General features: G+C 37.6%; 1 protein-coding gene across 1 annotated transcript in view; it reads right to left on the bottom strand.

Moving 5' to 3' along the window:
• Nucleotides 1-24,602, bottom strand: part of kremen1 (kringle containing transmembrane protein 1) — a 93,481-nt gene that overhangs the window by 14,194 nt on the left and 54,685 nt on the right. The window contains exons 4-5 of the mRNA XM_059336615.1: nucleotides 4,986-5,110; nucleotides 1,992-2,145 (exon numbers count right to left, since the gene is read on the bottom strand). Of these exons, the coding sequence (XP_059192598.1) occupies nucleotides 1,992-2,145; nucleotides 4,986-5,110 (279 nt within the window). The remainder of the gene's footprint in view (nucleotides 1-1,991; nucleotides 2,146-4,985; nucleotides 5,111-24,602) is intronic.

The following is a 24,602-nucleotide window of genomic DNA, read 5'->3' as shown; positions in this document are numbered from 1 at the left end:
TTATTTCAACCTAGCTAGCAAGCAAAACTTCTTCTCCTCCTCCTCTTTTCTTCTCTTTCGATACTGCGCACCGGAGAGCTTTGACGGCTGTTTCATCTTGCAAGATTTGTCAAAACATAACGTGTCTGTCAGTTGACGTGACCTGACCTCTGTGACAGCAATCCGACCGTCCAAAGGGGGGCAAGGCAATGACCACACGTCACATGACTCAGCACCACAAGTGACAAAATGTCATTGTTTATCTGTTTCTTTATTTTGTTAATATCTATTATTTTCAAGACAGAACACGAATCAAGGGTGACAATGGGCATCGAAAATTATTGTTGTTTGGTTTTTTTTCTCTCTTGAGGGTGACTGGCGGCGCCCCTCCAGCAGATGGCGCTCTAGGCGACCGCCTATGTCGCCTATGCCTAGAGCCGGCCCTGGTTGGTGTCATGAGTACTTCAGTAACAGGCACCATGTCCCAGGATTTCAAGACACTGATACACCAGATTGGTAAAGGCCCCATTCCTGACCAGTTATGGTATGATCCACACTAAATACACTTGTCAATGTTGTCATTAAGTGTTTCAGTGTTATCAGTTGCATTCCTTCAGGTCAAATCAAATCAAATCAAATCAACTTCATTTATAGAGCCCTTTAAAACAGCCACAGCTGTTACAAAGTGCTGCACATGGCAGGACAGACCAACAATAAAAACAGAGAACAAGTCAAAACAACTAAAACAGAGCGAGTCCCATGCTGGGTAGAAAACAGTAAATAAAAGTGGGTTTTAAAATTAATATTAAAAACCACAAAGAACAGATAAAAACAACTAAAACAGAGCAAAGGCTCATGTTGAGTTAAAAGCCAGTGAATAAAAACAGCTGGCCGCTAATTTTGGTTCTTACACTGCAAAAAACATGAAGCTTACCAAGTATTTTCTTCTTAAATCTAGCAATAGTATCTTAATGATATTGTTTTGAGTATAATCTACCTACTAACCATAGCTTTATGTGCTTATTATAATTAGTATTATTATGTGCTTATATAATTATATTATTGTTTAAAGACTTAGAGAAGAAGAATTAGTGTTGTGCGCAGGGTTGAAACAGGTGAAGATTTTCATGGTACAATAACTGTCTCAGGAGATATCACAGTTTCACATTATATGCCATTGCACAATTATTACTATCAGTTACAATGAGCCTCAAAGGAATGAAACAGAAGGTTGTTTTTATTTGGTTGAAGAAAAGATTTCATTATATGTTTCATTATAATTGAAACTTAAACCTTACATTTCAAACCATAGATGATAATATGATGGATCGCTGCAACCATAATTCGGAGCCAAAAAGTTGGTTAATTCGTAATAAAGGCTTTTAAAATTTTAAACCTAAGTTGGACAATCTTAAAATTAAAGGATCTGAGACCAACAGGTATTAATTAGTCAATTGCTTCACAGTAAATAAGGGTAACGCTTTATATAAAGGTCCTTGTAATAACCATTAATTAACAAGTAATAAGGCCCTTGTAAGTCCTTACAAGATGCTTATTAATATTATTGTGTGTTTATAAACTTATACAAGTGTTAATAATGGCATTACAAACACCCATGACCCACCCATTATGTCTTTGCCATGCCTTTATTAATCTTATTTTGTTTGCCTATTGATATTAAAATATACTTTATTGCTCATCTATTATTAGTTAACTATAAGTTAACTATGCTTTTTGCAACTACCGGATCTAAAGCGAGAACAATGCCTTATTACTTGTTAATTAATGGTTATTAAGGACCTTATTATAAAGCGTTACCTAAATAAGTGTAAATGTGCAGTTAAATGTTGTTGATCACATGGAAATTTACTTCTGGGCCTTCTGGAGTTAAGTTCAACAAAACATCTTGAAGGAAGGTGTTAAGGTTTATAAAAACTGCAGGTGTTATAACACTAAGAGCCATATTTGAAAAGATCAGAGTCACAGCAAGAGAGACACAAGTCAACACTCACTGTCGAAGATGATGACCCAGCCGTCTCCGCCGCAGGGCTGGGTGTGGTCTCCGAAGCAAACGTGGTTACACTCCATGCTGGGGGACTCGCCGTGGTCACGCTGGTCCACCTCGTTGCCACAAAAACATGCATATCCTGACTCCATGCCGGCAAGCTGCAAAACACAAAAGAAGTTATGCAAAACATTGCATCAGCAATTCAAAGCAAACTTTGGGCAACACTTCCCATAATGCTATTCATTATAAATCCATTTGGCGAGGGGAACACTGTGGGAGTCAGACCGGCTGAGAGGAGAAAATCTGTGGCAGAATTTGGATATTAAAATATTCAAAATATCATTGTATCACAACTTTGCATAAAAATAAAATAAATCTGCAAGTATTCAAAGGCCTTTAATAGGTTTTGTTCCCCACATGTGACACTGTGTTAACAGTCACTGCATGGAGCTCCTTCTCTCTTTGAAACCTAAGTGACTTTAGTCTGAAGCGCCCTAATTGCTCTTTCTCTCATGATTACAAGATGCTGTAATCTGAGTCTGGAGAACCACAACCTCTCAGCTGATTAGAAGCCTCCTTTCAACCAACACAGCTGCACACATGGGTGCAGAGAATAAACCATACAGAAATAGCACCTATCTATCTTTCAAATCGGAAAAAAACTGTTAGTAAACGGCTCCTGAAGGCGTCAGAGCATGAATGCAAAACGTCAAAAAACCTTCACACATCTTGACCTCGCCACCACTGGCTGCTTGTTCTCAAAAGGGCTATTGTCCTTCATTTAAAAGGACACCATTGTCCAATTGTTCGGGCCCTAAATGAATTCACACAACTAGAAGGTACTGCATCATTTCCCACTCTGCGTCTTTTCTCATGGAAGAGGAATTTGTGGAGCTCGTGCTCTCGCCAAGCGACGTCCTTGTTGCATTATTCTATCTGATGAAGTGACACCAACGTGAATACTTTCTGGCTGAAGCAAACAAGCCATGGACTGCTGTCTCACTCATCAGGCATGCTGTTTGTCAAAAAGTCACACGGGAGGAGACGTACTTCCTGGCACCAATGTTTCACGTGTGCATAAAGGACAGTGACAGTCCAAGGGTAGATTGGCGAACGATGCCAATCTGCCGCCACATCCTGTAACATCTGCTGAATTGAAAGAGGAGGGGGGGGGGGGCTGTCAGTATCTGTCAATGCAGACAGAGCTGAACCGGATCTGCTGAGACAGAAAATGAACACCTGGCACTGTTTATAGCTGGGACAATGGCATGCCAGAGACAGAGATGAGAAAAATGCATTGAAGAGGAGGTGCCCACTGGGCTAATAACCGTTCATTTCCAGCTGTCAGCCTTGATTGCTGTGATGATTTGTCATCCGCTGGTTGGTTTGAAACAGGACGTTTGATGGCTGAATAAAGAGGGTATAGACTGCACTGGGCACTGGGCGATAACTGTCAGGAAATTGCCCGTAAATGCAGATGATTTACATAAAAGCTTGACTATTGCAAGAGCAGGCTCACGTCCATTTTAGACATGACACGGGCTATTGAGTGGACACTTTTACACCGAATGAGGGGACACATTTACATTTTCCGCCACAATTGTCTGGATAAAAGAGTCTGTATTTGAGTCTTTTTTTTCTCTTTTAGAGAAAGTTCTGGAAACTGCTGAGAAAACCCCCTTATTGTCAATACAGTTAGGAGAGCCATCCATCCTCTGAATGCTCTACGTCTCTAGTTTGTGGTTGTGAAGTGTCATGAGGCTGTGATTATCCAAGAGGTCAGCAGCTCATTTTATACACTGAGGTCACGTCACAAGAAATGCTCTCATTGCAAAGAAATGGCCACTATGGGGACTAACATGAATAGAATTTGGCTCATTGAATCCACAAAAGTCTCAGCTTTATGCAATCCCACCATTGTTTAAGGAGCCCAGTATGCACATTTTAATGCATGAGAAAAACTATATGTTTGCTTTAAACTGCATGTTTTCAGCATAAAGGATGCATGAATATAAAGAGACTTGTGGGCACCAATAGAGCCGATTTTTATTCAAATACAGCTGCATCTCAATACATTAGAATATGATGGAAAAGTACATTTCCAGTAGTTCAAGTCAAACAGCCCCAACCAAGTATTGAGTCATATAGACATACTTTTCAGAGGCCAAAATTTCCATATTAAACATACTTTTTAAAATTGGTCTTTTGTAATATTAAAGTTTTTTTTGAGACACTGAATTTTAGATCTTCATTAAATGTAAGCCATAATCATTATAATTAGATGAAATTAAATAAATGAAGACATGAAATGTTTCATTCTGTGTGTAATGGATCTATATAATGTGTTATTTCCACTTTTTGAATTGAATTACTGACATAAATAAACTTTTCTATGATATTCTAATTTATTGAGATGAGTCTTTGGAGCGTTTCGTGTATATTGTGATTTGCTTTCCAAGATATTGTGACGTGGTTGGTACCTACGGATTCCTTAGATCTTCTAGTTTCATATAATATCAATATCTTCTGCCACTCAGAACGCCAAAGGGTTCACATACAGTCATGGTCCATGGTTTTCTTAATAATGATTTTGGTTATTATCAAGAAAACCATGTAAAATGTCTAGATATCAGCTCTTAAATTAAACTCTTATGAGCTATTTTTGTTGTTATCATTATATTTGTCCAAACAAATGTACCTTTAGTTGTACCAGGCATTAGAATGAACAACAATCTGAAGAAAATGGATGGTCTAATTCAAGGGTGTCAAATTACCTGGGGGCTGCTGGAGGCAGCATCAAAATGACCAAAAAAAAGACACAAAATGACCAATTAAACTTTCATATCACGGTGGGGGCCACAAAATATCATCACGAAGGCCACAACTGGCCTGCGGGCTGCGAGTTTGAGACCCCTGGTCTAATCATTTTTTCCATGACTGTATAATATTGAACATTTCTTCTTATTTCCCACATTTCTACTTCAGGTTCACCTCTCACCTTGTATCTCTGCTTCCTACAGAAGCTTATACAGTTCTGGATGGTGAGCTTGTTGGAGGTTTCGCTGCTGCCGGACAGAGTGGGCGGGTCGCCGCTGTCTTTGAAGCAGCCCAGGTTTCCAGGCACTGTAGGGAGACAAGAGCAGAGGGGAAAAAACCATCAGTTACACTCAACAGCTTGGATCCAATCTATAAGAAATGCTGATTTGGTGCATTTCCTGGGCAAACATAAGGGTGCTTTGTGTCATTAAGTTTCCTATATCCAGACTTCCCTCTTAGTTCCTTGGCCAGGATCAGTCCCTGGTTTGTATTTTATGAAACACATCATATGCTGCAGGCCTTGAACCCTCGTGTGCCCTGTTGATTCCACTTAGCATGGGATGGGCAACTTAAAAGCTGGAGGGGGCCACACTACCACAGGGCCACATATAGGGTGCATATAGGCTATTTTAAATATGTTTACAGTGCAGTAACTTAACTTATTTCATGCTCAAATGCATGTTTAACAGTATAAATAGGAATACAAAAGGTTTGAAGCAAATAAAAAATAACCACTTACTGTGATTTCTTTTATTTCAGTGCAAGAACAGCAGACCAACATTAATTGCAAGAAGTAATTTTGTGCATTTTTACACTGCACTTTTGAGATTTCATGCTCGAATGCATGTAGTTGTACTGAGGGCCACTTCAAGTGAGGGTGCGGGCCGTGTGCGGCCCCCGGGCCTCCAGTTGCCCATCCCTGCACTAAGCTGTTTGAGTTTAATCATCATGTTTGTGATTAACACTTTGCCTCAGAGACACGCCCCCCAACCCCTGAAGAACAAACTATGGTGACACACTCAAGAAGTATTCAGGCCTCTGTTTGCATGTTTTGTTGTGAATTGCCAACAGGCATGCCAACAATTTGGCCTCTGAAGAAAAGAGAGGAGGAGGAGGAGGAGGAGGAGGAGGTGAGAGGTAATGGAGGACGAGGAGGAGCAGGAGAGAGGGAGGGATGAAGAAGACAGAGATGTTTGAGTCATAGCGAGAGAGCTGGAATCTAGAAAATGTACCCTCAGAACGATGTGAGAGCAAGTTGCATCATATTAACGAAAGAACATTTTCTACACGTCGACTTTTATAAGTTTAACGTGCCAAGAAATAAAGAACAAGAAAGGTTGCGTAGCGTCTTTCCAGGTGGTGTTTAACTAATGTCAGAGCTTGGAAGGAGGCCAAGTCAAACACCTTCAATTTACATTAAACGCAGGTTCAATTTCAACCCGTCAAGAGCACAAAGGAGAAATTAGAGCAAAAATTCATGCTCCGAAGTTTTCGCTTCCAGACTCCTACCTGAGATAAACTTTGCTTAAATGAGCAACTTCATACAACTTCTACATCTTACTTTTACTTTTTTATACCCTCGTGGCATTGACCGTTGCTGCAACCCGTCACATCAAACATTAAAACCTGGGGATGCATGACACAAATAGGCCAACAATCACAGACGTATCAGACCATTCACATGGAGTTTGGATGTTGACACCTTTTACAAGTCAGACAGAAAAGCCCACATCCCTAAATCCGCTGTGTATTCATCAAATACTATGCAATCTCTCAAAATCCAGCGCAGTGATTAAACACCACAGCCTTTTAAATTCAACGTAATAGCTCAGGAAGTGCCAACAAAAGCCTCCAGCGGTCTATATCCCACTTGTGATTTGTTTTTCAGTGCAATTCAAACAGGCTTACTCTTGTTTCATTTCCACGTTCTGACAGTAAAATGAATTTGACAAACAGAAGTAAATGCACAATCCGAAAGTAATTTCCACTGCAAGTACGAAAAATTCTGCGCCCCAAAGCTCTTCAGTCTAATTGGAATTGGTGTCACCCGACCGTAGGGGACAAACAGGCTCATTAGGAGAAGACGAGAGAAAAGACTGCATGTCAATGCTTCTCTGAGACACTAAATCGAAAGCATGTGACATTATAAAATGCCCTTGTTCTTTATCAAGACTTCTTCCAAATTCATTTTTGATTCCCAAGTTGCACGAACCAGCTTTAATACAGAGCTCATTGATGCTCCCTCGTTTTTTGCATTCTTATGAACTTAAAATGATTGAAATTTTGGGAAACGGAAATCAAATCATGACTGATCATCCTGATTCTACAATAATCCAAAATAACAGTGTCACATCTTTTTTTTATTTGCACAGTTAGAATTACATAAAAATGACAAAGATAACAAAAAGTGTGCAGGGAGAGGCAGAAAACCCAGATGGGCTTATTTAAAGCCTCCACCTAAAATGTCATAGTTATAAGAAAGTAATACACTGATAATAGAAAAAAACTATAAAATCAAAAATGAACATGATATAAAAGGGTATTTGTGTGTGAAAAAGAATTTTAAAGCAGCAGTTAAATGGGGTTTTAGACATCTTTTGAAACATTTTATAGGAGATGGCGTTCTTTGCCAGATGGGAAAAGAACATAATTTAGTCCTGAAATTGAACAATAAATTGATCTCTGCATGTAAGAAATCTTGGAGGATGAAGATCTAAAGACTGACGAGTTGGATAAGAGTGAACTTGAGAATTAAATTTAAAGTTCAAGTGCTTTGGAAAGTTTTCATGATCTGAATATACCTTAAAAATAAAAACACATATTTTAGAGACATTGATGTCCAAAATGTAATCATGACATTTTAGAAAATGCATCAACGAAAGATGGATTTCTTTGTCTTTCGCTGGTCAGGAGAGCTAATATGTTGAGTTATTTTGCATGAAATATAAATGCAATTCAGCCGAGAAGCCACATATTGGTAAAAGAAATCATTTGATCACAAGTCAGATATGAGACAGGAGCAACGTCCTGTATGTGTGTGCAACAACAGAGTCTTTGTGGATGCTGCAAAGCCTGACAATAAGCAGAGAGAATCTGATTCTCCCCTGATTCTGAACACCAACACTGTCCTAGAACTGAACATCTCTGGAGCTTTTCCCTTGCTGTGTGGCTTCTCCTCTCAAACATTTGCATGTTGAAAGCTGCTCGTCTGATGACAGCAAGTTCCACCAAGTGAACAACTGGCACCCAGTTCTTTTGGCAGTGAGAAATAGAACGACACTCTATCCATCTTTACAAGCTTGTCGTGATTACATTTTGGAATATATTCCTGCAAAAGGAAGGGGGAAAAAAAAAGATTTGCATGTAGTTTGAATTGTCACTGTAGAGGGGCATCACTTCAACACATAAGAACCCAGAGCCAGTAATCCTTAAAGGAACATTATGGGGGATATAGCACAGACCAAGTGGACCACATAGAACACATTTATGATGTTTTATGAATATGAAGATAGTCAAAGATCTGTGATGTGACATAAACTTTACATTGGGTGTTTATGGTATTTAGGTTTATGATATTTCTTATTTTAAAATGAAAAAAACAAAGTAAAACAAAGACACATTTTCTGCTTACAGAATTATTTGCATCTCCACAACATTTATCAAAATTATGACATTAATAGTGCTGCTTAACAACAAATCATTTTTTCAGATTTTTTTTTAAGTAACAAAATAATAATACATCAATAATAAATAAAAACAAATAACCATTTGCCTTTTTGTTTGCATCTCCATAACATATATCAAAATTGTGACATTAATTTGTTCTGGAACAAGTTAAATGTAATACAGGATTCGAATTGTTAAATGGGTTTAAACTTGGCCTCGTAACAAAAAATACGCTTTTTTAAATTAGATACTTTTTCACATTTCTGTTTCCAGTCACAGCCACATTTTGGAGAAGTCACTTCTTGTCACAGTCACATGACCACCACACCAGGGTGTTGAGTATCTGTCACTTTTAATTTGTTGGATTTAATGAGTTAAAGTGAAGCATAAAGCTGAATATGGGAGATTCTAGAAGATTTCAAGTGTTTGTTACACGTGTGTCACCATTGGTTCTTATGGGTTAAGCTGCCTCTGTGAACTGGAGTAACCTGGATAAAGACCACACACGTGCATTGTTTTTTGGGGTGCCAGTTGTTAATGTTAACTTTTTGGCTGGCACGAAGCTCCTCTACATGCACAACAGATGCTGCAGATTCTTTCTGTTTATGCAAGGATGAGGCACAAAGGCTTTTGGGGGGAAAGTGTGACATGTTTCAGATTCCATGCAAATTGTTGTCCGCAAGAATGTCCTGCCACAGACTGGAAAAGTGAAGGAGGCGAAGGAGGGGAGGGGAGGGGGTGAAGTGAAAGAGACTGGCAGAGGGAGGGCCGCTGCTCGCCTTTCACCCACGTTTGCTGACCGGAAAGTGACCGGCCAGATCTTGGCTGCAGTCGTGATTCGCTGCTGCGCGGAACTGTGTTTGACAAATGACTCAACACTTGAAAACAAAGTCCTCAGATTCCCTCACACCAGCAATAAATCATGAGCAATATTCCTCTTTCGCCCTCAGCCACGCCAGAGCTTCATAAATGGATTAATATGGCTGTTTGAATCATTTAGCGAGACTCTGTGGTGCACACTGGCAGAATTAAGGGGCTGGATTATATGACAAGTTCACGGCAAACATGACAGTAATAAGAATCTCCGAGGTGAGACGGGACATCGCTGCTACAGCAGTTTTCTTTTTTTATCCGTGACTTAAGTATACAGTGGATTAACCCGAGTGAAGTGTGCAGGAGGGGAGATGAGAGGAGAGGAGAGATAAACACCTGGTTGGGAACCGACAACCTCCCTCCGAGCAAGGCAGCCAGGTACCACTTCAATGGAGCGTTTGAAAAGCGGAGGACAGAATGCCACTGCAGGGCTCAACAAGCAGATTAAAGGCAGCAGTGCTCCTTTTTCATTTTGCTTTGACAAGAAGATTGCAGGCTACAGTCAATTTATCAGTCTTTGTCCTCTCCTGGTCCCAGGGGCTGCGGAGCGCTGGCTGGAGAGCAGCAGGTGGTGGGATCGTATCTCCCCCAGAGCACTGTGGAGGTTTGTGAGGAACTGGAGACGAAGGAGGCATCAGCAGCTCGTCTGCATGCCGTGTTTATCCAGTGTGTAAAATCGTACGAGAACTCCTGAGCGAAGCATTGTTCTTTAAAAAACATCTGCTATGCAGGCGCAACAAGTGCAAATATCCCCGCGTTCAATAAAAGAAAGAAAAAAACAAACACATTGAACACACTTCAAAGCCGTGGGTGGAATTTCGGCTTTAACGAGCCAGAGGGGAGAAATGGAGGAAACACAAGGTGCATAAATGCTCCAGTCAGCCCAGACCAGACCTCTGAAAACCTCAGGAGATCACAGCGGGAGGGGAGACTCCCACAAAGTTAAAAAAACAGACACAGAGAGCTAAACAAGGCTTGACTGCAGCCATCACAAACCTGGCGGCCTGCTGCCGTGGCTCAGAGAAGAGCAGTTAGTTAGTTAGCTTTCCCACAATGCAATGCAGCGCAGGAGGCAGCGGGCAAAACAACAAAGTTGACGGGTGTGTGTCTAGAAGGCAGGAGGAGACACCTCCGTCGACGCAGCAGACACAACAACAACAGCACCGACCCAAAACACATCAGAGAGAAAGAGAAAAGAACAACAGAGGGATATAACAAACAGCATCAAACATGTGCAGCAGGCTTTGGCGAGGGCACTCGGCTGGGAGCGCCGAGCCAAACATGCTATTAAGGAAACATAATTACAGTTATAAATTTCTGTGACATCTGAAAGGTAAAAGAGCAAAAAGTAATCCAAGGAAAATAAATTAGGAAGATATGGAGAGTGAGTCTAAAGAAGTACGGGACTTTTAATGAGTGCCACTTCTTACAAAATTGATTTTTTTATTATGAATAGACATTCTTTCAGCACAGCGTGATGCATATTTTCACCTAAACAGGAGGTGAGACACACAGAGAGAATATTAAGTCTCTGCTTTATACAGTTATGAGGTTTTCAGTAGAAAAGCTCGTCTCATCTCTTCATCCTTAAATATAGATACAAGAGCCTGAAATAAACTGATGAATTTACATTTTCTGTCCCAATATTGATACCGACACCTGAACTTTGTTCTGATCAGATAGAGAATGCTTATTGATACTATTTCTTTACTGCTATTACTACTATTTTTTGCCTTTAATTTATATATTTTTATTCTTTGTATATTTCAATGCTTTTTTTATATTTTATTTTATTTGTTTCATTTTTTTGGTTTTAATGCTGTACTGTGAAGCACTTCGAGCTGCAATTTATGTATGATTTTATACATTATTATTATTATTATCATATCTGTATGCCTCACTCTGTTGAAGTGACTGGGATCAATTTTTAATGTGTAAGGCAATTTTATAATTTTTTAATTAATTTTTCCAAATTTTGTTAAACAAAATGAAACAAATAATTACAACATAAAGTAACTGAATCATTATTTCTTATTAAAATAAATAAATAAATAAATAATAATAATAATAACTGATTTGAATATATTTGCCCCATTATCACCTGAGTCAGCATTACCTTTATTTTTATTTTATTTTTTTATTATTAAAATAAATTAATTAATAAAGCACTAAAATTACAGCTGCTCTTCATACTTTCCCCGTACCAACTGAAACATTTCTGTAGCAATAAATATTGAAAGAAGTGCCTGAGGTATTATAACAACAACAGTATCAAATAACTTACCAAAATAAAAGCTTAATTAACTTATAGAATCATTATTAGCTTCTGCTTTCATTGTTTTGTATATTTCTGATTTATAGCTGCTGTTCCTGGAGACTACAGACGGGCTGCCTCAGGCTCCAGACTTGAGACTTGATTAAACTTTTCTTCCTTCACCTCAATACATCTAAATTAGGTTACATTAATCATTTAGGCTGGTAAATATAATTAATGTCATGACTTTGCTTAATTTAGAGCAGCCTGCATTTGTAGTGATGTTTAAAATATTTAAAATTTTGGCAATATTTTCACATCTGTTTATGTGTTGATCCATTTCATATAGCACAGCAATGATCAATGAAACAGCTGGTTGACAGAAAAAATTAATATTAATTTTCTAGTTGGTAGATTAGGCTTTTGCCACATCCTGTTGGAAGCAAGGCTAAAACATCCTTTTTGGTGGTGATAAAGGAGTGTAAAGCCAAACGTTGTTCCTCTTTTTAAATAAACTTTCGCTCTAAACCAGGGGTCTCAAACTCAAATTACTTGGGGCCGCTGGAGGCAGTACCAAAATGACCAAAAAAAGACACAAAATAACTTAAAAAAGACACAAAATGACAAAAAAAAGACACAAAATTACAAAAAAAAGACACAAAATGACAGAAAAAACACAAAATTACAAAAGACAAAAATTACTGAAAAAACACTAAATTACTTTAAAAAGACACAAAATGACAAAAAAGTCACAAAATGACAAAAAAGTCACAAAATGACCAAAAAATACATAAAATTACCAAAAAAGTCACAAAATGACCAAAAAATACATAAAATTACCAAAAAAGACACAAAATGACCCAAAAAAACTAAATGACTTAAAAAAGAAACAAAATGACCAAAAAAAGACACAGAATTACCAAAAAAAAGACACAAAATTACCAAAAAAAAAAGTAAATAAAGGGACCTTCCACACACAACACGGTAAAGTGCCATTCATATAAAACTCACATTAAACTTTCATATCAAGGTGAGGGCCACAAAATATCCGCACGAGGGCCGCAATTGACCCGCGGGCCGCGAGTTTGAGACCCCTGATTTAGACTATCTAGAACACTGTCTACAGCTAGATCCATAGAGAGCTTTGCGTCTGCTGCAGCCATGTTGGATCCGTAAGAAAACTACAAAACTACAAGCTTCCGTCTGTCCAGTAGTACGCATCATCGTCTTGCCGTTCTGTGATTGGATACCAAAAGCAGGGCTAAGAAACGGCCATGGACACCATGCCGCATGGTAGTTCGAAACGAAATCGAGCGCTAGTAAATCACTGGATTGTGGGACATTTAAAAGGCTTTTTCCATTTTTTTTCTCTTTAAACAAATTTCCTACACAATTTAATCAGCTGAGAGTCTCAGTAGGAGACAGACTGTAACACCTGAAGAAGTTTGCGTTGACTAGTTGAGACGTTGTGTCAAAATTCAAATAATAAAAAACGAGAAAACAAGTTGAGCTCCATCAAACCGATGAGGCGAAGCAGCGACACGTTCTCGTTTCTCAGCCTCATGCAGAGAATCACACATTTATCACATTCAGCTGCACGTCTTCAATATTTCACCCTTTTTCTTCTTTCGCTGTATATCACATCACATGCTTTGTCTTCTGGCAATGTTACGAATGCGTAAACATTGAAATGTTTTTCTTTTTATGTCGCATTAGCCCTGCAGCCTTTATGTAGACAGAGATTAAGCAGAGTTTAACATCTTAGCGATTCATTTTTGAGAGTAAATTACTAAAAAAAAAAAAACTACTTCTGGCGGAGAAAACGAACCAGAAGCTTTTGAGGAAAAAAAAAAAAAAAACCTGAACATTGACTGTGGCCAAAATCATCTGTTAAGCAGCACCACTGCTTCATTAACGTCCAATTACACTGTAACCAGAGACACAGACAAAAAAAAAAGTCATTAGTGCTTTCACATTAGAGAAGCAATGTTAAAGCCGTGAGGTCAAAAGAGGAGAAGCGAGGTTTTATAAGCACATTCCTCAAGTGCTAAAAGGCTTGATGCGAGTAATTTAAAACACAGGTATGTTGGAAACACTCCCACCAAGCCATTAATGCACCGCCAGCAGGTTAACAATTCAAATCCACACACACACACACACACACACACACACACACACACACACACACACACACACACACACACACACACACACACACACACACATGCACTGCCTTCCCAGGAATGCTAAGTGCAACAAAGCAAGGAAATAACACTTATCACAGTCGCTGTTTATGTGATTTCTTCTCTTTTTTTCTCCCCCTTCCATCACATCTGTCTCTCTGCATCTACTCGTTGTTCTAGGTCCCTTTCATTGTGTCTCGGCTCCATTTATTACCCCCTTTTGTAGTACAGTATATTCAATACATAAACAAATACAGCTGCTGCGTTTCATCTAGCCTGTGATTAGTCTTGTTGACTACACCACAGCCAGCGAGGAACACAAGGAAGAAAAAAAACAAAAAAAAAACAAAACAGGAGAAATATGCCACTAACTCCCCCAGGACGAGCCTTTCTGGAAACTCGGTATTGTTTGCGAAGGAGGTGGGAGTTGCTATTATGCGTTTCGGTTGGGGTTCATGCACTGCTTTGCTATGGAGATCATAAATTATCCAGCCTGTAAACAGTTTACAGTTAGACAATAAGGGACTTATTATTGGCCAGAATGAGAGAACTATTTGTATCTGGCTCTGAGAGTGGGATGTTGAAAACACGCTGGTGGAGTGTGAGTGTGTGTGACAGAGACAGCCTCCACTCTGTGTCGCATATCACGTGCATGTTTACTGTATCTCCATTTGTGTGTGTGTGTGTGTGTGTGTGTGTGGAGGCTGTGTTACAACAGGACTGAGTTGGAAGAGATCAATGCCCCGGCCCCGGGCCCTGGGAGAGTGACTAACCATCTAATTAGAGGGAAGAGGGAAGAGCCGGAGCTTTAAATGAATAATTAGTGTCTCCTCAGAGACCGGGCCGAACAATGCAGAGAAGAGATGAAAAATGGCCGCCACACTGCATCACAGACAAACCAAATAGTCTCTGTCCCGAGGGGACTTGATACAGGGGGGACGACCGGGAGATGGAAAGACGAGCAAAGTTACTGTTTTCAAACAGTAATTTTGTGTCTTTTTTTGGTAACTTGGTGTCTTTTCTTGGTAATTTAGTGTCTTTTTTTGGTAATTTTGTGTCTTTTTAAAATAATTTTGTGTCTTTTTTTAGTAATTTTGTGTCTTTTTTTGGTCATTTTGTTTCTTCTTTAAGAAATTTTTTTCTGTCATTTTGTGTCTTTTTTTGTCATTTTGTGTCTTTTTTAAAGTAATTTAGTCTTTTTTCAGTCATTTTGTGTCTTTTTTTGTAATTTTGTGTCTTTTTGGTCATTTTGTGTCTTTTTAGTAATTTTGTGTATTTTTTTGGTCATTTTGATACTGCCTCCAGCGGCCCCCAGGTAATTTGAGTTTGAGACCCCTGGTGTAGGGCAAAAAACTTCTGGTCAGGCGTTATAAAAGACAGTTTAAACAGTAAATAAATGTGCGTAAATGCCGTAAATGAAGTAGTTACAAGGGTCACGAGACTTTTGCAAAGACGAGCAAACACTTCGCCTCGAGCGTTAGATACACGCAGCGACGCTCTTCTATTCAGCACCACTCACTTTCAAAGACATCCACTTGTTGTTTGTCGACTGCAGCAGGTTATCGGGATGTTACTGAAGGTGGACGAGTGTCCAGGAATGTGTAGAGACTGTTAAATGCCAGGTGTTGTGATTTAACAACACAGCTTGGAAAAGCATGAGAAGATGTTTTCTCAGCAGTAGGAACAGAAAAAACTGTGTAAGAATTAGTTGTTATGTTGTAACACGATTCTAAAAAAGTTAGGAGGTTGTCAAAAACCGGATACGATAGTCTGAGGTCAAAGTTCAACATCGTGCGCTAGACAAACCTCCATCTTACTCGCAGCTACAATGGGAGCTAGAAAAGTTGTATTATTTCAACTTTATGGCTGAGATATGTTTGGAAGTCGGCCTCTGTACACAAAAAGTAATTATTTTCATGATTCATGATGTATTCAATTAAAACAGTAGAAACTGACAGTATATTTTATGTTCAAACTGATATTTTTGATCTTCAGGAAAAACAGTTAAATGCCCTGGTGTTTTGATTTAACAAAGCAGATTGAAAAGTCTCTAACAACTCCATTACAGGTGACAAGATGTTGTCTTACATGTAAATAAAACAGAATTTTTTGACATATTCAATTAAAGATGAGACAGAAACAGTATATTCTATGTTCAGACTAATAAACTTTTTGTGTAAAAAAGTCTGAAGTTGATGCATTCTGTTTTTTAAAAGCGTCCCAACTTTTGTGGAATCATGGCTTGTATATAATTAACTCCAAGGCATGCAACAAACACAAAACCTGCACTTAATCATGAAATATGCAAGTTGCATTAATATGAATTGCAAAGTAAAAGTGCATCCTTGTTAAATCATTCGACTGGGACAAACGGCATAAAACTTCTACTGCTGACGTTACCACAAATGACACTGAGACACGACAATGGAAAACAAAGAATAAATACCAAAGCATTGTTCCAGACCTTGTTTGTGTAGGTAACACATGAATAACTTCTAAAAACACCAGTAATTGCAAATAGCATGCTGATTGTTTTCTCAGCCCCCAAAACTAAACTAAACTAAACATGAAACTTTTTCTCTGAGGATGGAGCAAGAAAAAAAAAAAGAAAAAAAAAAAAAAGGGGCATGCAGTCATTAATCAAAGGAGCTTATAAAAGAGGCAGCATTAATGTGCTCTGTAAATTTCATTTACAGCTCTGACCATTAGATTATTACATACTGCATCTTGTGTCCACAGTTGACATTTTGGTTTGAGGTTAGCACGAGACAATAATTAATGGAGTGATCAAATCAGGAGTCGTAAAGATTTATCCTCTGGGAAGCATGAATGTGGTCAGCAGATTTCACGGCGGTCGACCCGACTGACATTAATGCTGAGATCAAGATGTCTCGGGACTTTTATTTGTGGAAACTTTGGCCTCTTCAAGTAGTTTTAGTTTATTAAAAGTAATATTCTGTTAACACACATTAACCCTCCTATTGTGTTGTGGTCACATTTGATCAGTTTCAAGTTAAAATATTTCAGAAATACCATCTTTCACTTTAATTCGGCCCTTTTTTCTAATATTAACATGTTTGGAAATGGCAACTACTACTAGTTTCCTAACCCTAAAATGACTGAGAATGATTTTTCTCTCTTCCATCTCTTGTTTTCGTATTTTCTAATCGGTTGACAAAGTCGTATTATTTCAAATTTATGTCTGAAATATGTTTGGGAGTTGGCCTCTGTACACAAAAAGTTATTATTTTCATGATTAAGACTTGTGCCAGTGCAATTTTGTGACTTTCAGAGTCAAGATAATAGTCCCCAAAACTTAACTCTGGATCTGGAGTCGGCAGCCTTTATTAACAAAAGAGCCATTGTTGGACAAAAAAAGAGAGAAAAAATGTCCAAATTGAGCCGCAAACCTTATTTTGAGCCTTATAATGAAAATGAAACAGCTTAATATGTCAAAATTAGCCTACAAACATTACTAATAGACAGTGGTGGAATGTAACTAAGTACATTTACTCAAGTAGAATTTGAGATACTTGTACTTTACTTAAGTATTTCTATCTTATGTAACGTTATACTTCTACTCCACTACAAATATTGTACTTTTTACTCCACTACATTTAGCCGGCAGTTTTAGTTACTTATTTAACATAAAAAACATGATAAATTTAAAGTGATGAGACTTTAAAAAAAAAAAAATCAAACCTCATTACAGTATATTAAGTAAGCTTACATAAATGCATAAACAATAATAATAACAGAATAATACATTTTGGATATATAAAACAATCTGAGTGGGTCCATTCTGCATAACGAGTACTATTACTTTTGATACTTTAAGTACATTTTGATGCTGATACTTTTGTACTTTTACTTCAGTAAGTTTTGAATGCAGGACTTTTACTTGTAGTGGAGTAATTTCAAAGTACTTTTACTTAAGTAAGGGATCTGAATACTTTGTCCACCGCTGCTAACAGGTGATAATGGACATTTATTAATAGGATTTTGTCTCCTGAAATATCTCAGGAGATTTGGAATCATGAGCTAGCCTCGCTAGAAAATCTCAAAACCAGACTTGAGGTTGGCAAAATGTAGAGGTTAAGGGGTCAGACTGGAGATTTTCTTTTGCTATGATGCAAATTTTAGTTGTTAAAAATAGTTTTAATACTGTATATAAGCTACATATTTTTACAATTGAAGAATACTTATTGCTTTGGGCGTATACAACAATGATAAATAAAACTTAAAATGTAAAGAAATAACCATACACTGTAAAAAATAATCTGTTTAATTAACGGTAAAATACCAACTGCTTTGGTGGCCAGAACTTCACCTTAAAAATTACAGTGAGTGGGTTTTCTACTGTAAATATTATCAAAAACGGTAATTTAGACTGAATATTCCCGTAAATTTTAGGGTGATTGTGTGATTGTGACATCATAGTTTTTCTCCATTAACTTTACATGAATATGTTGTATTTTTACAGCAGAACTGTGTGTTTCCTACAGTTTATGACAGTAAAAGTGAAAGTTTTGTGCTATTCTTTGATTTACGGTAATTAAAAATGTCTACTACAGTGATATACCATTTTTAAATTTATGCCATATTTCTGATGTAATTTGACAGTGTTTTACTGTCATTTCTACAAACATTTTCTACAGTGTATACGTTTCTTGTCACAGCCACATGGAGCCACTGCAGATGACCTGAAGGGACACATGTGGCTCCAGAGCTGCAGGTTTCCTATAGCATATACATTCTCCAATTGCAAAAATATGTACCCTATAGACAGGAAAATATATATATTTTAGTCGACTTAAATGTGCATCATAGCCTATGACCATCTGGCCCTTTGCCCTATCATCTAAATTTTTGCCCAAAAACGCTACAACAGAAAAGACAACAGAAGATTAGTTTAGATGAACTGCCAGTGCTTCACCATGAGTGATTTGCTTGATTTGCAGTGAGAAATTAGCAAATTACTTTCATTATAAGGCTCAAAGATGCGGCTCCAGAGGGATTTTTCTTTCTGATTTTTGGCCGAAAAAGTCTCTTTTCATGGAAAAGTTTGCTGACCCCTGCTATAGCCCACGCCATACAAAGTGAATATAGAGCTGGCAATACCACAGACATTCATGCCCCCCCCTCAAAACCTGCAAAACCCTTCCAGCTCAGCTGTACTTTGTGTTTCGTCCTAATAAGCAAATATTATGTTTGCAATTCTCACACAAAGCAAGTTGCAGCCTCACGGAGCTGCTATAAAGTTGTTTTATCGCTGCCTTACCTTTCACAATAAAATAAAAATCCTATTTACTACAGTAAATACACTTTAACATGCACTGTGAGCTGGAATCCGAACAATATCCGATAATAAAATGTTATTTATTGCGTCTGGTCGGCTGGCTGGGAGCCCTCGTTCCTCAGAGATAAATTGGTTGACCTGCTATTCATCTCCTCCTCTTTCCCCAAGACAAGCACTAAACAATGGCCATCTACTTGTTCTCATTAGCAAACATTCTACACAACCGGCTCGCCTCGTAATCAATACCTTTAATTCCCTAATGGCCCCGGCTGATTTAACCCCAGCCATGTGGAGAGAGAGAGAGATTAAATCTACCTGATGTCCTGTGGCTCCTTTCTGTGAGTCTCTGCTCTAGTTTCTGTCTGGGAGTTAACTCACATCACTGCAGCCAGGTATTTCCCCTGAGGGGCAGGTGTGGGCGGAGCCAAGAGGAGGTCAGAGGTCAGGGTAAGATAACAATGAGCGTGTTCAAAGCTCCAGGTAAGGACCTAAGGCCCTGATGCAGGTGAAAGGGGACAAATCAAACTGACAGAGCGAGATTAGCACCTGTCAAGGAACAAATTACAGCAAAAATGTGCATTATCTGGACACAAAAAGTCATTTTTTTCACGACTAAGGTCTCTTTAAGTAGTTTTAGTTTATTAAAAGTAATATTCTGTTAACACACGTTAACCCTCCTATTGTGTTCTGGTCACATATGATCAGTTTCAAGTTAAAATATTTCAGAAATACTATCTCTCACTTTAATTCGGCCCTTTTTCCTAATATTAACATGTTTGGAAATGGCAACTACTGTTAGTTTCCTAACCCTCAAATGACTGAGAATGATTTTTCTCTCTTCCATCTCTTGTTTTTCGTATTTTCTAATTGGTTGACAAAGTCGTATTATTTCACCGTTATGGCTGAAATATGTTTGGAAGTTCGCCTCTGTACACAAAAAGTATTTGATTTCATGACTAACCCTCGTGACAGTGCAATTTTGTGACTTTCAGAGTCAAGATTATAGTCCCCAAAACTTAACTCTAGATCTGGGGTCGGCAACCTTTATTAACAAAAGAGCCATTGTTGGACAAAAAAAGAGAAAAAATGTCCAAACTGAGCCACAAACCTTATTTTGAGCCTTATAATGAAGATAAAAGGTGTGTCTAAAAACAAGATAAAAACACTAAATCTGAGGGAAATGATCTTGCTGCATGGACAGATAATTTCCCTTGACAAAATTTCTTAAATTAAGATTATTAAATCTAGAAATAAGCATGTTGAACGTTTAAGAACCAAATAATTTGCAGTTATAGGAATGCAAAAGGTTTGAAGCAAATAAAAAAAAGCCATTGTTGGACAAAAAAGAGAAAAAATGTCCGAACTAAGCCTAAAACCTTATTTTGAGCCTTATAATGAAGATAAAACAGCCTACTGTGTCTAAATTAGCCTACAAACATACTAATAGGCAGTGGTGGAATGTAACAGAGTACATATACTCAAGTAGAATTAGAGGTACTTGTACTTTACTTGAGTATTTCTATTTTTGTAACTTTAAACTTCTACTCCACTACATTTCAGAGGCACATATTGTACTTTTTACTCCACTACATTTAGCCGACAGCTTTAGTTACTTATTTAACATAAAAAACATGATACATTTAAATTGATGAGACCTTTTTTTCATTTTATTACTTATTAAAAGTAATATTCTGTTTACACACATTAACCCTCCTGTTGTGTTCTGGTCACATTTGACCAGTTTCAAGTTACAATATTTCAGAAATACTATCCGATATCCTCAATAGTCTCACTTTAATCTGGCCCCTTTTTCCTATATTAACATGTTTGGTATATTTCATTTCCCAACCCAATCAAATGACTAGTAGAATTTGAAGTACTTGTACTTTACTTATTTCTATTTTATGTAACTTTATACTTCTACTCCACTACATTTAGCCGACAGCTTTAGTTACTTATCTAACATAAAAAAACATGATAAATTTAAAGTGATGAGACTTTTTTAAATTTTTTTTATCAAACCTCATTACAGTATATTAAGTAGCTAAAGTGAGCCCTACCTTTACAAAATTAAAACGCTGCTTACATAAATGCTGCAATAATAATAATCTAATAATATATTTGGAATATATAAAATAATCTGAGTGGTGGCATTTTTGAGTACTTTTACTTTTGATACTTTAAGTACATTTTGATGCTGATATTTTTGTACTTTTACTGAAAGAAGGGATCTGAATACTTCTTCCACTGCTGCTAATAGTCATAATGGACATTTAATGATAGGATTTCATTAGAATGAGAGGCTGGAGGCCAGAGAAATATCTCAGGAGATTTGGACAAATCAAACTGACAGAGCAAGATTCGCACCTGTCAAGAAACAAATAACAGCAAAAATGTGGATTATCTGGATTTCTGAGCAAACAAATCACTCCAGTAGCTAAACATCTCCCGTGTTTCTGCAGCGTGTGCATGATTAGCAAGTCTATTATGAGCAGAAAGTTAACTTCAGCCCCATGTGGAAGCCATTGGCAGGAAAAAAAATGAGGACAGAAACTTCCATTGTGTGAATGTGCAGGTTTTAAATTAAACCTCTCAATCTACTCACACAGCACCTGTGGTAATAGTGTACATAAAATAGAAAAGGAGGTTGGCATATTTCTATGAACAATGTATAATAATTAATTTGGGGTCTGTAGGAAATAATCTTGCCTGGTAATTTTTTAATTTGCAAGCCTGGAGCGGTGAGGCCAAAAAGGTCATTTTGGACACACATATTTCTCATTAACTAAATTAATTAGCTTTTTATGAATGAAGTTCTTTCATGGGGAGCCACATGATTAGGTTTTTGGGGTTTTTGTTGCATCATATGGTAGAAATCTTTGTTTGAGTCTGAATTTTGCTTCCACAAACCTCAATTTGAACCTTAAAAAAAGCTTCTTAACCCTCTGAGGAGTCCACGAAAGCACCGGAGCAAGACTTCTTCATGACGTTGCAACGTAAAAAGGAAGAAAGTTGAATATAATGCATCAACCCTTTTTCAGCAAAGGTAAAAAAACGCCTCCATCAAGTTTTTGCAGAGGTTTTTCAAATTTTGCAGTTTGCATTCAGCATTTTTAATGCAATATTTTGTCTTTCATGTTTTTTTTGTGTGATTTTTGTCAATATTTGTGTTTTTCCGTGTTTTTTTTTTGTGTTGAAAATGTTGATCCAGTAAGTCAAAATGAAAAAAATAATAATCAGGTCTTATAGGTGACGTTGTGCTGAAAACAGTACCAAAATGGCATGGTGGACACTTTTTTAGTCGTTTTTTACAGGCAGAATGAAAAGGAGTCAAAACCGACAAAATGTTTTTTTTAATCCTTATCATGTCTTTTCGTGTCTTTTTTGGCCATTTTGTGTCTTTTTTTTTTTTAGTTATTTTGGGTCTTTTTTTGTCATTTTGAGTCTTCTGTGTCATTTTTGGTCATTTTGTGTCTTTTTTCTAGTCATTTTGTGTCTGTTGTGTCTTTTTTTTGGTCATTTTGTCTTTTTTTGTCATTTTGTGTCTGTTGTTGTGTCTTTTTTCTAGTCATTTCGTGTCTTTTTGTGTCTTTTTTGTGTCTTTTTTTTGACGTCATGAAGAAGTCGTGCTCCGGTGCTTTCGTGGACTCCAGAGGGTTAAACTACAGAACCGCAAACAGGAAACACAGTGTTTCTGTGTCACATATTCAAACTATCACCCAGAAGGAATATCCACACTGCAAAGAAGTGGTGTGATTTCTTCAGATTTTACACAACATTTAATTTAACAGCTTGCTAAATTTAATCCCAAAAGGTTGAACCAGAGCAACTGACAAATAGCCCCAAACTCCAAAAGATTAAAGAGGTGAAGAATGGCCGAAATGAGCTCACCTCACAAAAATGTCCTCACTTTGAAGGTCTAAATCTCTGACCGGTTTCTACCCTGTCAAGACTAAAAGGAACACACACACTGACACACACACACACACACACACACACACACACACACACACACACACACACACAGTAACACACACCCGTCTCCACTCCGTGGTGCCTGAACCTGCCTCAGTATGCTGGTTGGGAGGGTTGGTTGTGGTGAAAGCTGGTACAAGACCACCTAGGGGAAATATTCTGCCTCTGAAAACAATGACAGAGAGTGAGATAAATACTGCAATAACACAACCTGAAAGCATCTCTGGTTCAGGCAACCACAACAGCCACGAGGCAGGGCTGTGGTGCTCCAGTCTGGGCCCAGTTTCCAGACCACATGTCCGACATGTTCGGCTTGTCTCGGCCTTGTGCTTATTTTGACTCAGGCACTCATTTACCCATTTGACTTTTCCTTCCTTAAAATTAAAGCTTTAAAAGATGCACTTTCTCTCAACCTGATCTACATTATCTTATTTTCTTTCTTGGCAATGTGATTAAAGGAACAACACCTGTGTGTATTCTACAATTATTCAGTGTGTTCATTGGTTAAATGAACCCAGCTGCTCAATTTGTACAGGCAATGGTGTGTTTATGCCAATTTTGGTGATTTTGATCTGGTTCTGTCTGGTCTTGTCACCTTTCAGACCCATTTTTGTCTCCAGTTTCTTTTTATCTGGTCCTGGAAGGAACTAAAATCCTTCTAGGATGAAAAAAGTCAACTTGGAGGTGCCACAAACTGCAGTTCCTCAACTGGCCACTTGAGGCTGCTCCAAAAGCAAGTCAATCCCCATAGACCACAATGATAAAAAAGCCAACTTTAAATAAAAAATAAACATGTTTACAGCCTGGTACAAAAACCAGTTTGATTTCTAAAGCTCAATTACATTATGTTAGGCTCAAAATAATGAATAACTAAGGTGTGGCCTTAAACATGAGTGAAATAAGGAGATACAGCAGCACACTTTTAATAGAAAATTAAGAAACTTGAGCGTAACTTTTTTTTTTTTGTTCATATGTTTACAGGTAAAAAAGTACTCACATCTTTCACTGATCACAAAAGGTCCTGCACTCAAAATCTTACTAAAGTGAAAGAAAATATACAAAATAAACAAAAAATATACTTAAAGTGCCAAAAGTTGTGCATTGATGCATTGATGTGTTCACCAATGTTGCAGCTGGTAAATGTGGGACAGAAAGCTTGTTGGTTGATTTATATTTGTATGAGGCTTAAAGTTATGAATAACTAAGGCATGGCAGCTTAGAGTGACAGATCGGTGTCACATTGGGCCTCAGCTCCACCCACGCTACATCAGCTGGTAGAACCACCACACCAGGCTTTATTACACTGTAATACATTATTCTGTAGTCATTTCATTTTACTTAATATATTTGATGAAATGTATTAAATATAAATACATCCTTGATTTTGAGGCAGTTGTTTAAGTAACTTTAATATAAAAATGTTTGAGATAGAATCTACTTATTTTGACCACATTAAATATAATCTTTATGTGTATGTAATTCTAAATCAAGAGAATTTTGAATGAATCCAACACAATAGAATTAGTCCGTTTTTAACGGCACTTCCTG

This window comes from Centropristis striata, chromosome 7, assembly GCF_030273125.1.
Source record: "Centropristis striata isolate RG_2023a ecotype Rhode Island chromosome 7, C.striata_1.0, whole genome shotgun sequence".
NCBI classification, from domain to species: Eukaryota; Metazoa; Chordata; class Actinopteri; order Perciformes; family Serranidae; genus Centropristis; species Centropristis striata.
This window is presented reverse-complemented; position numbering and strand designations above follow the sequence as displayed.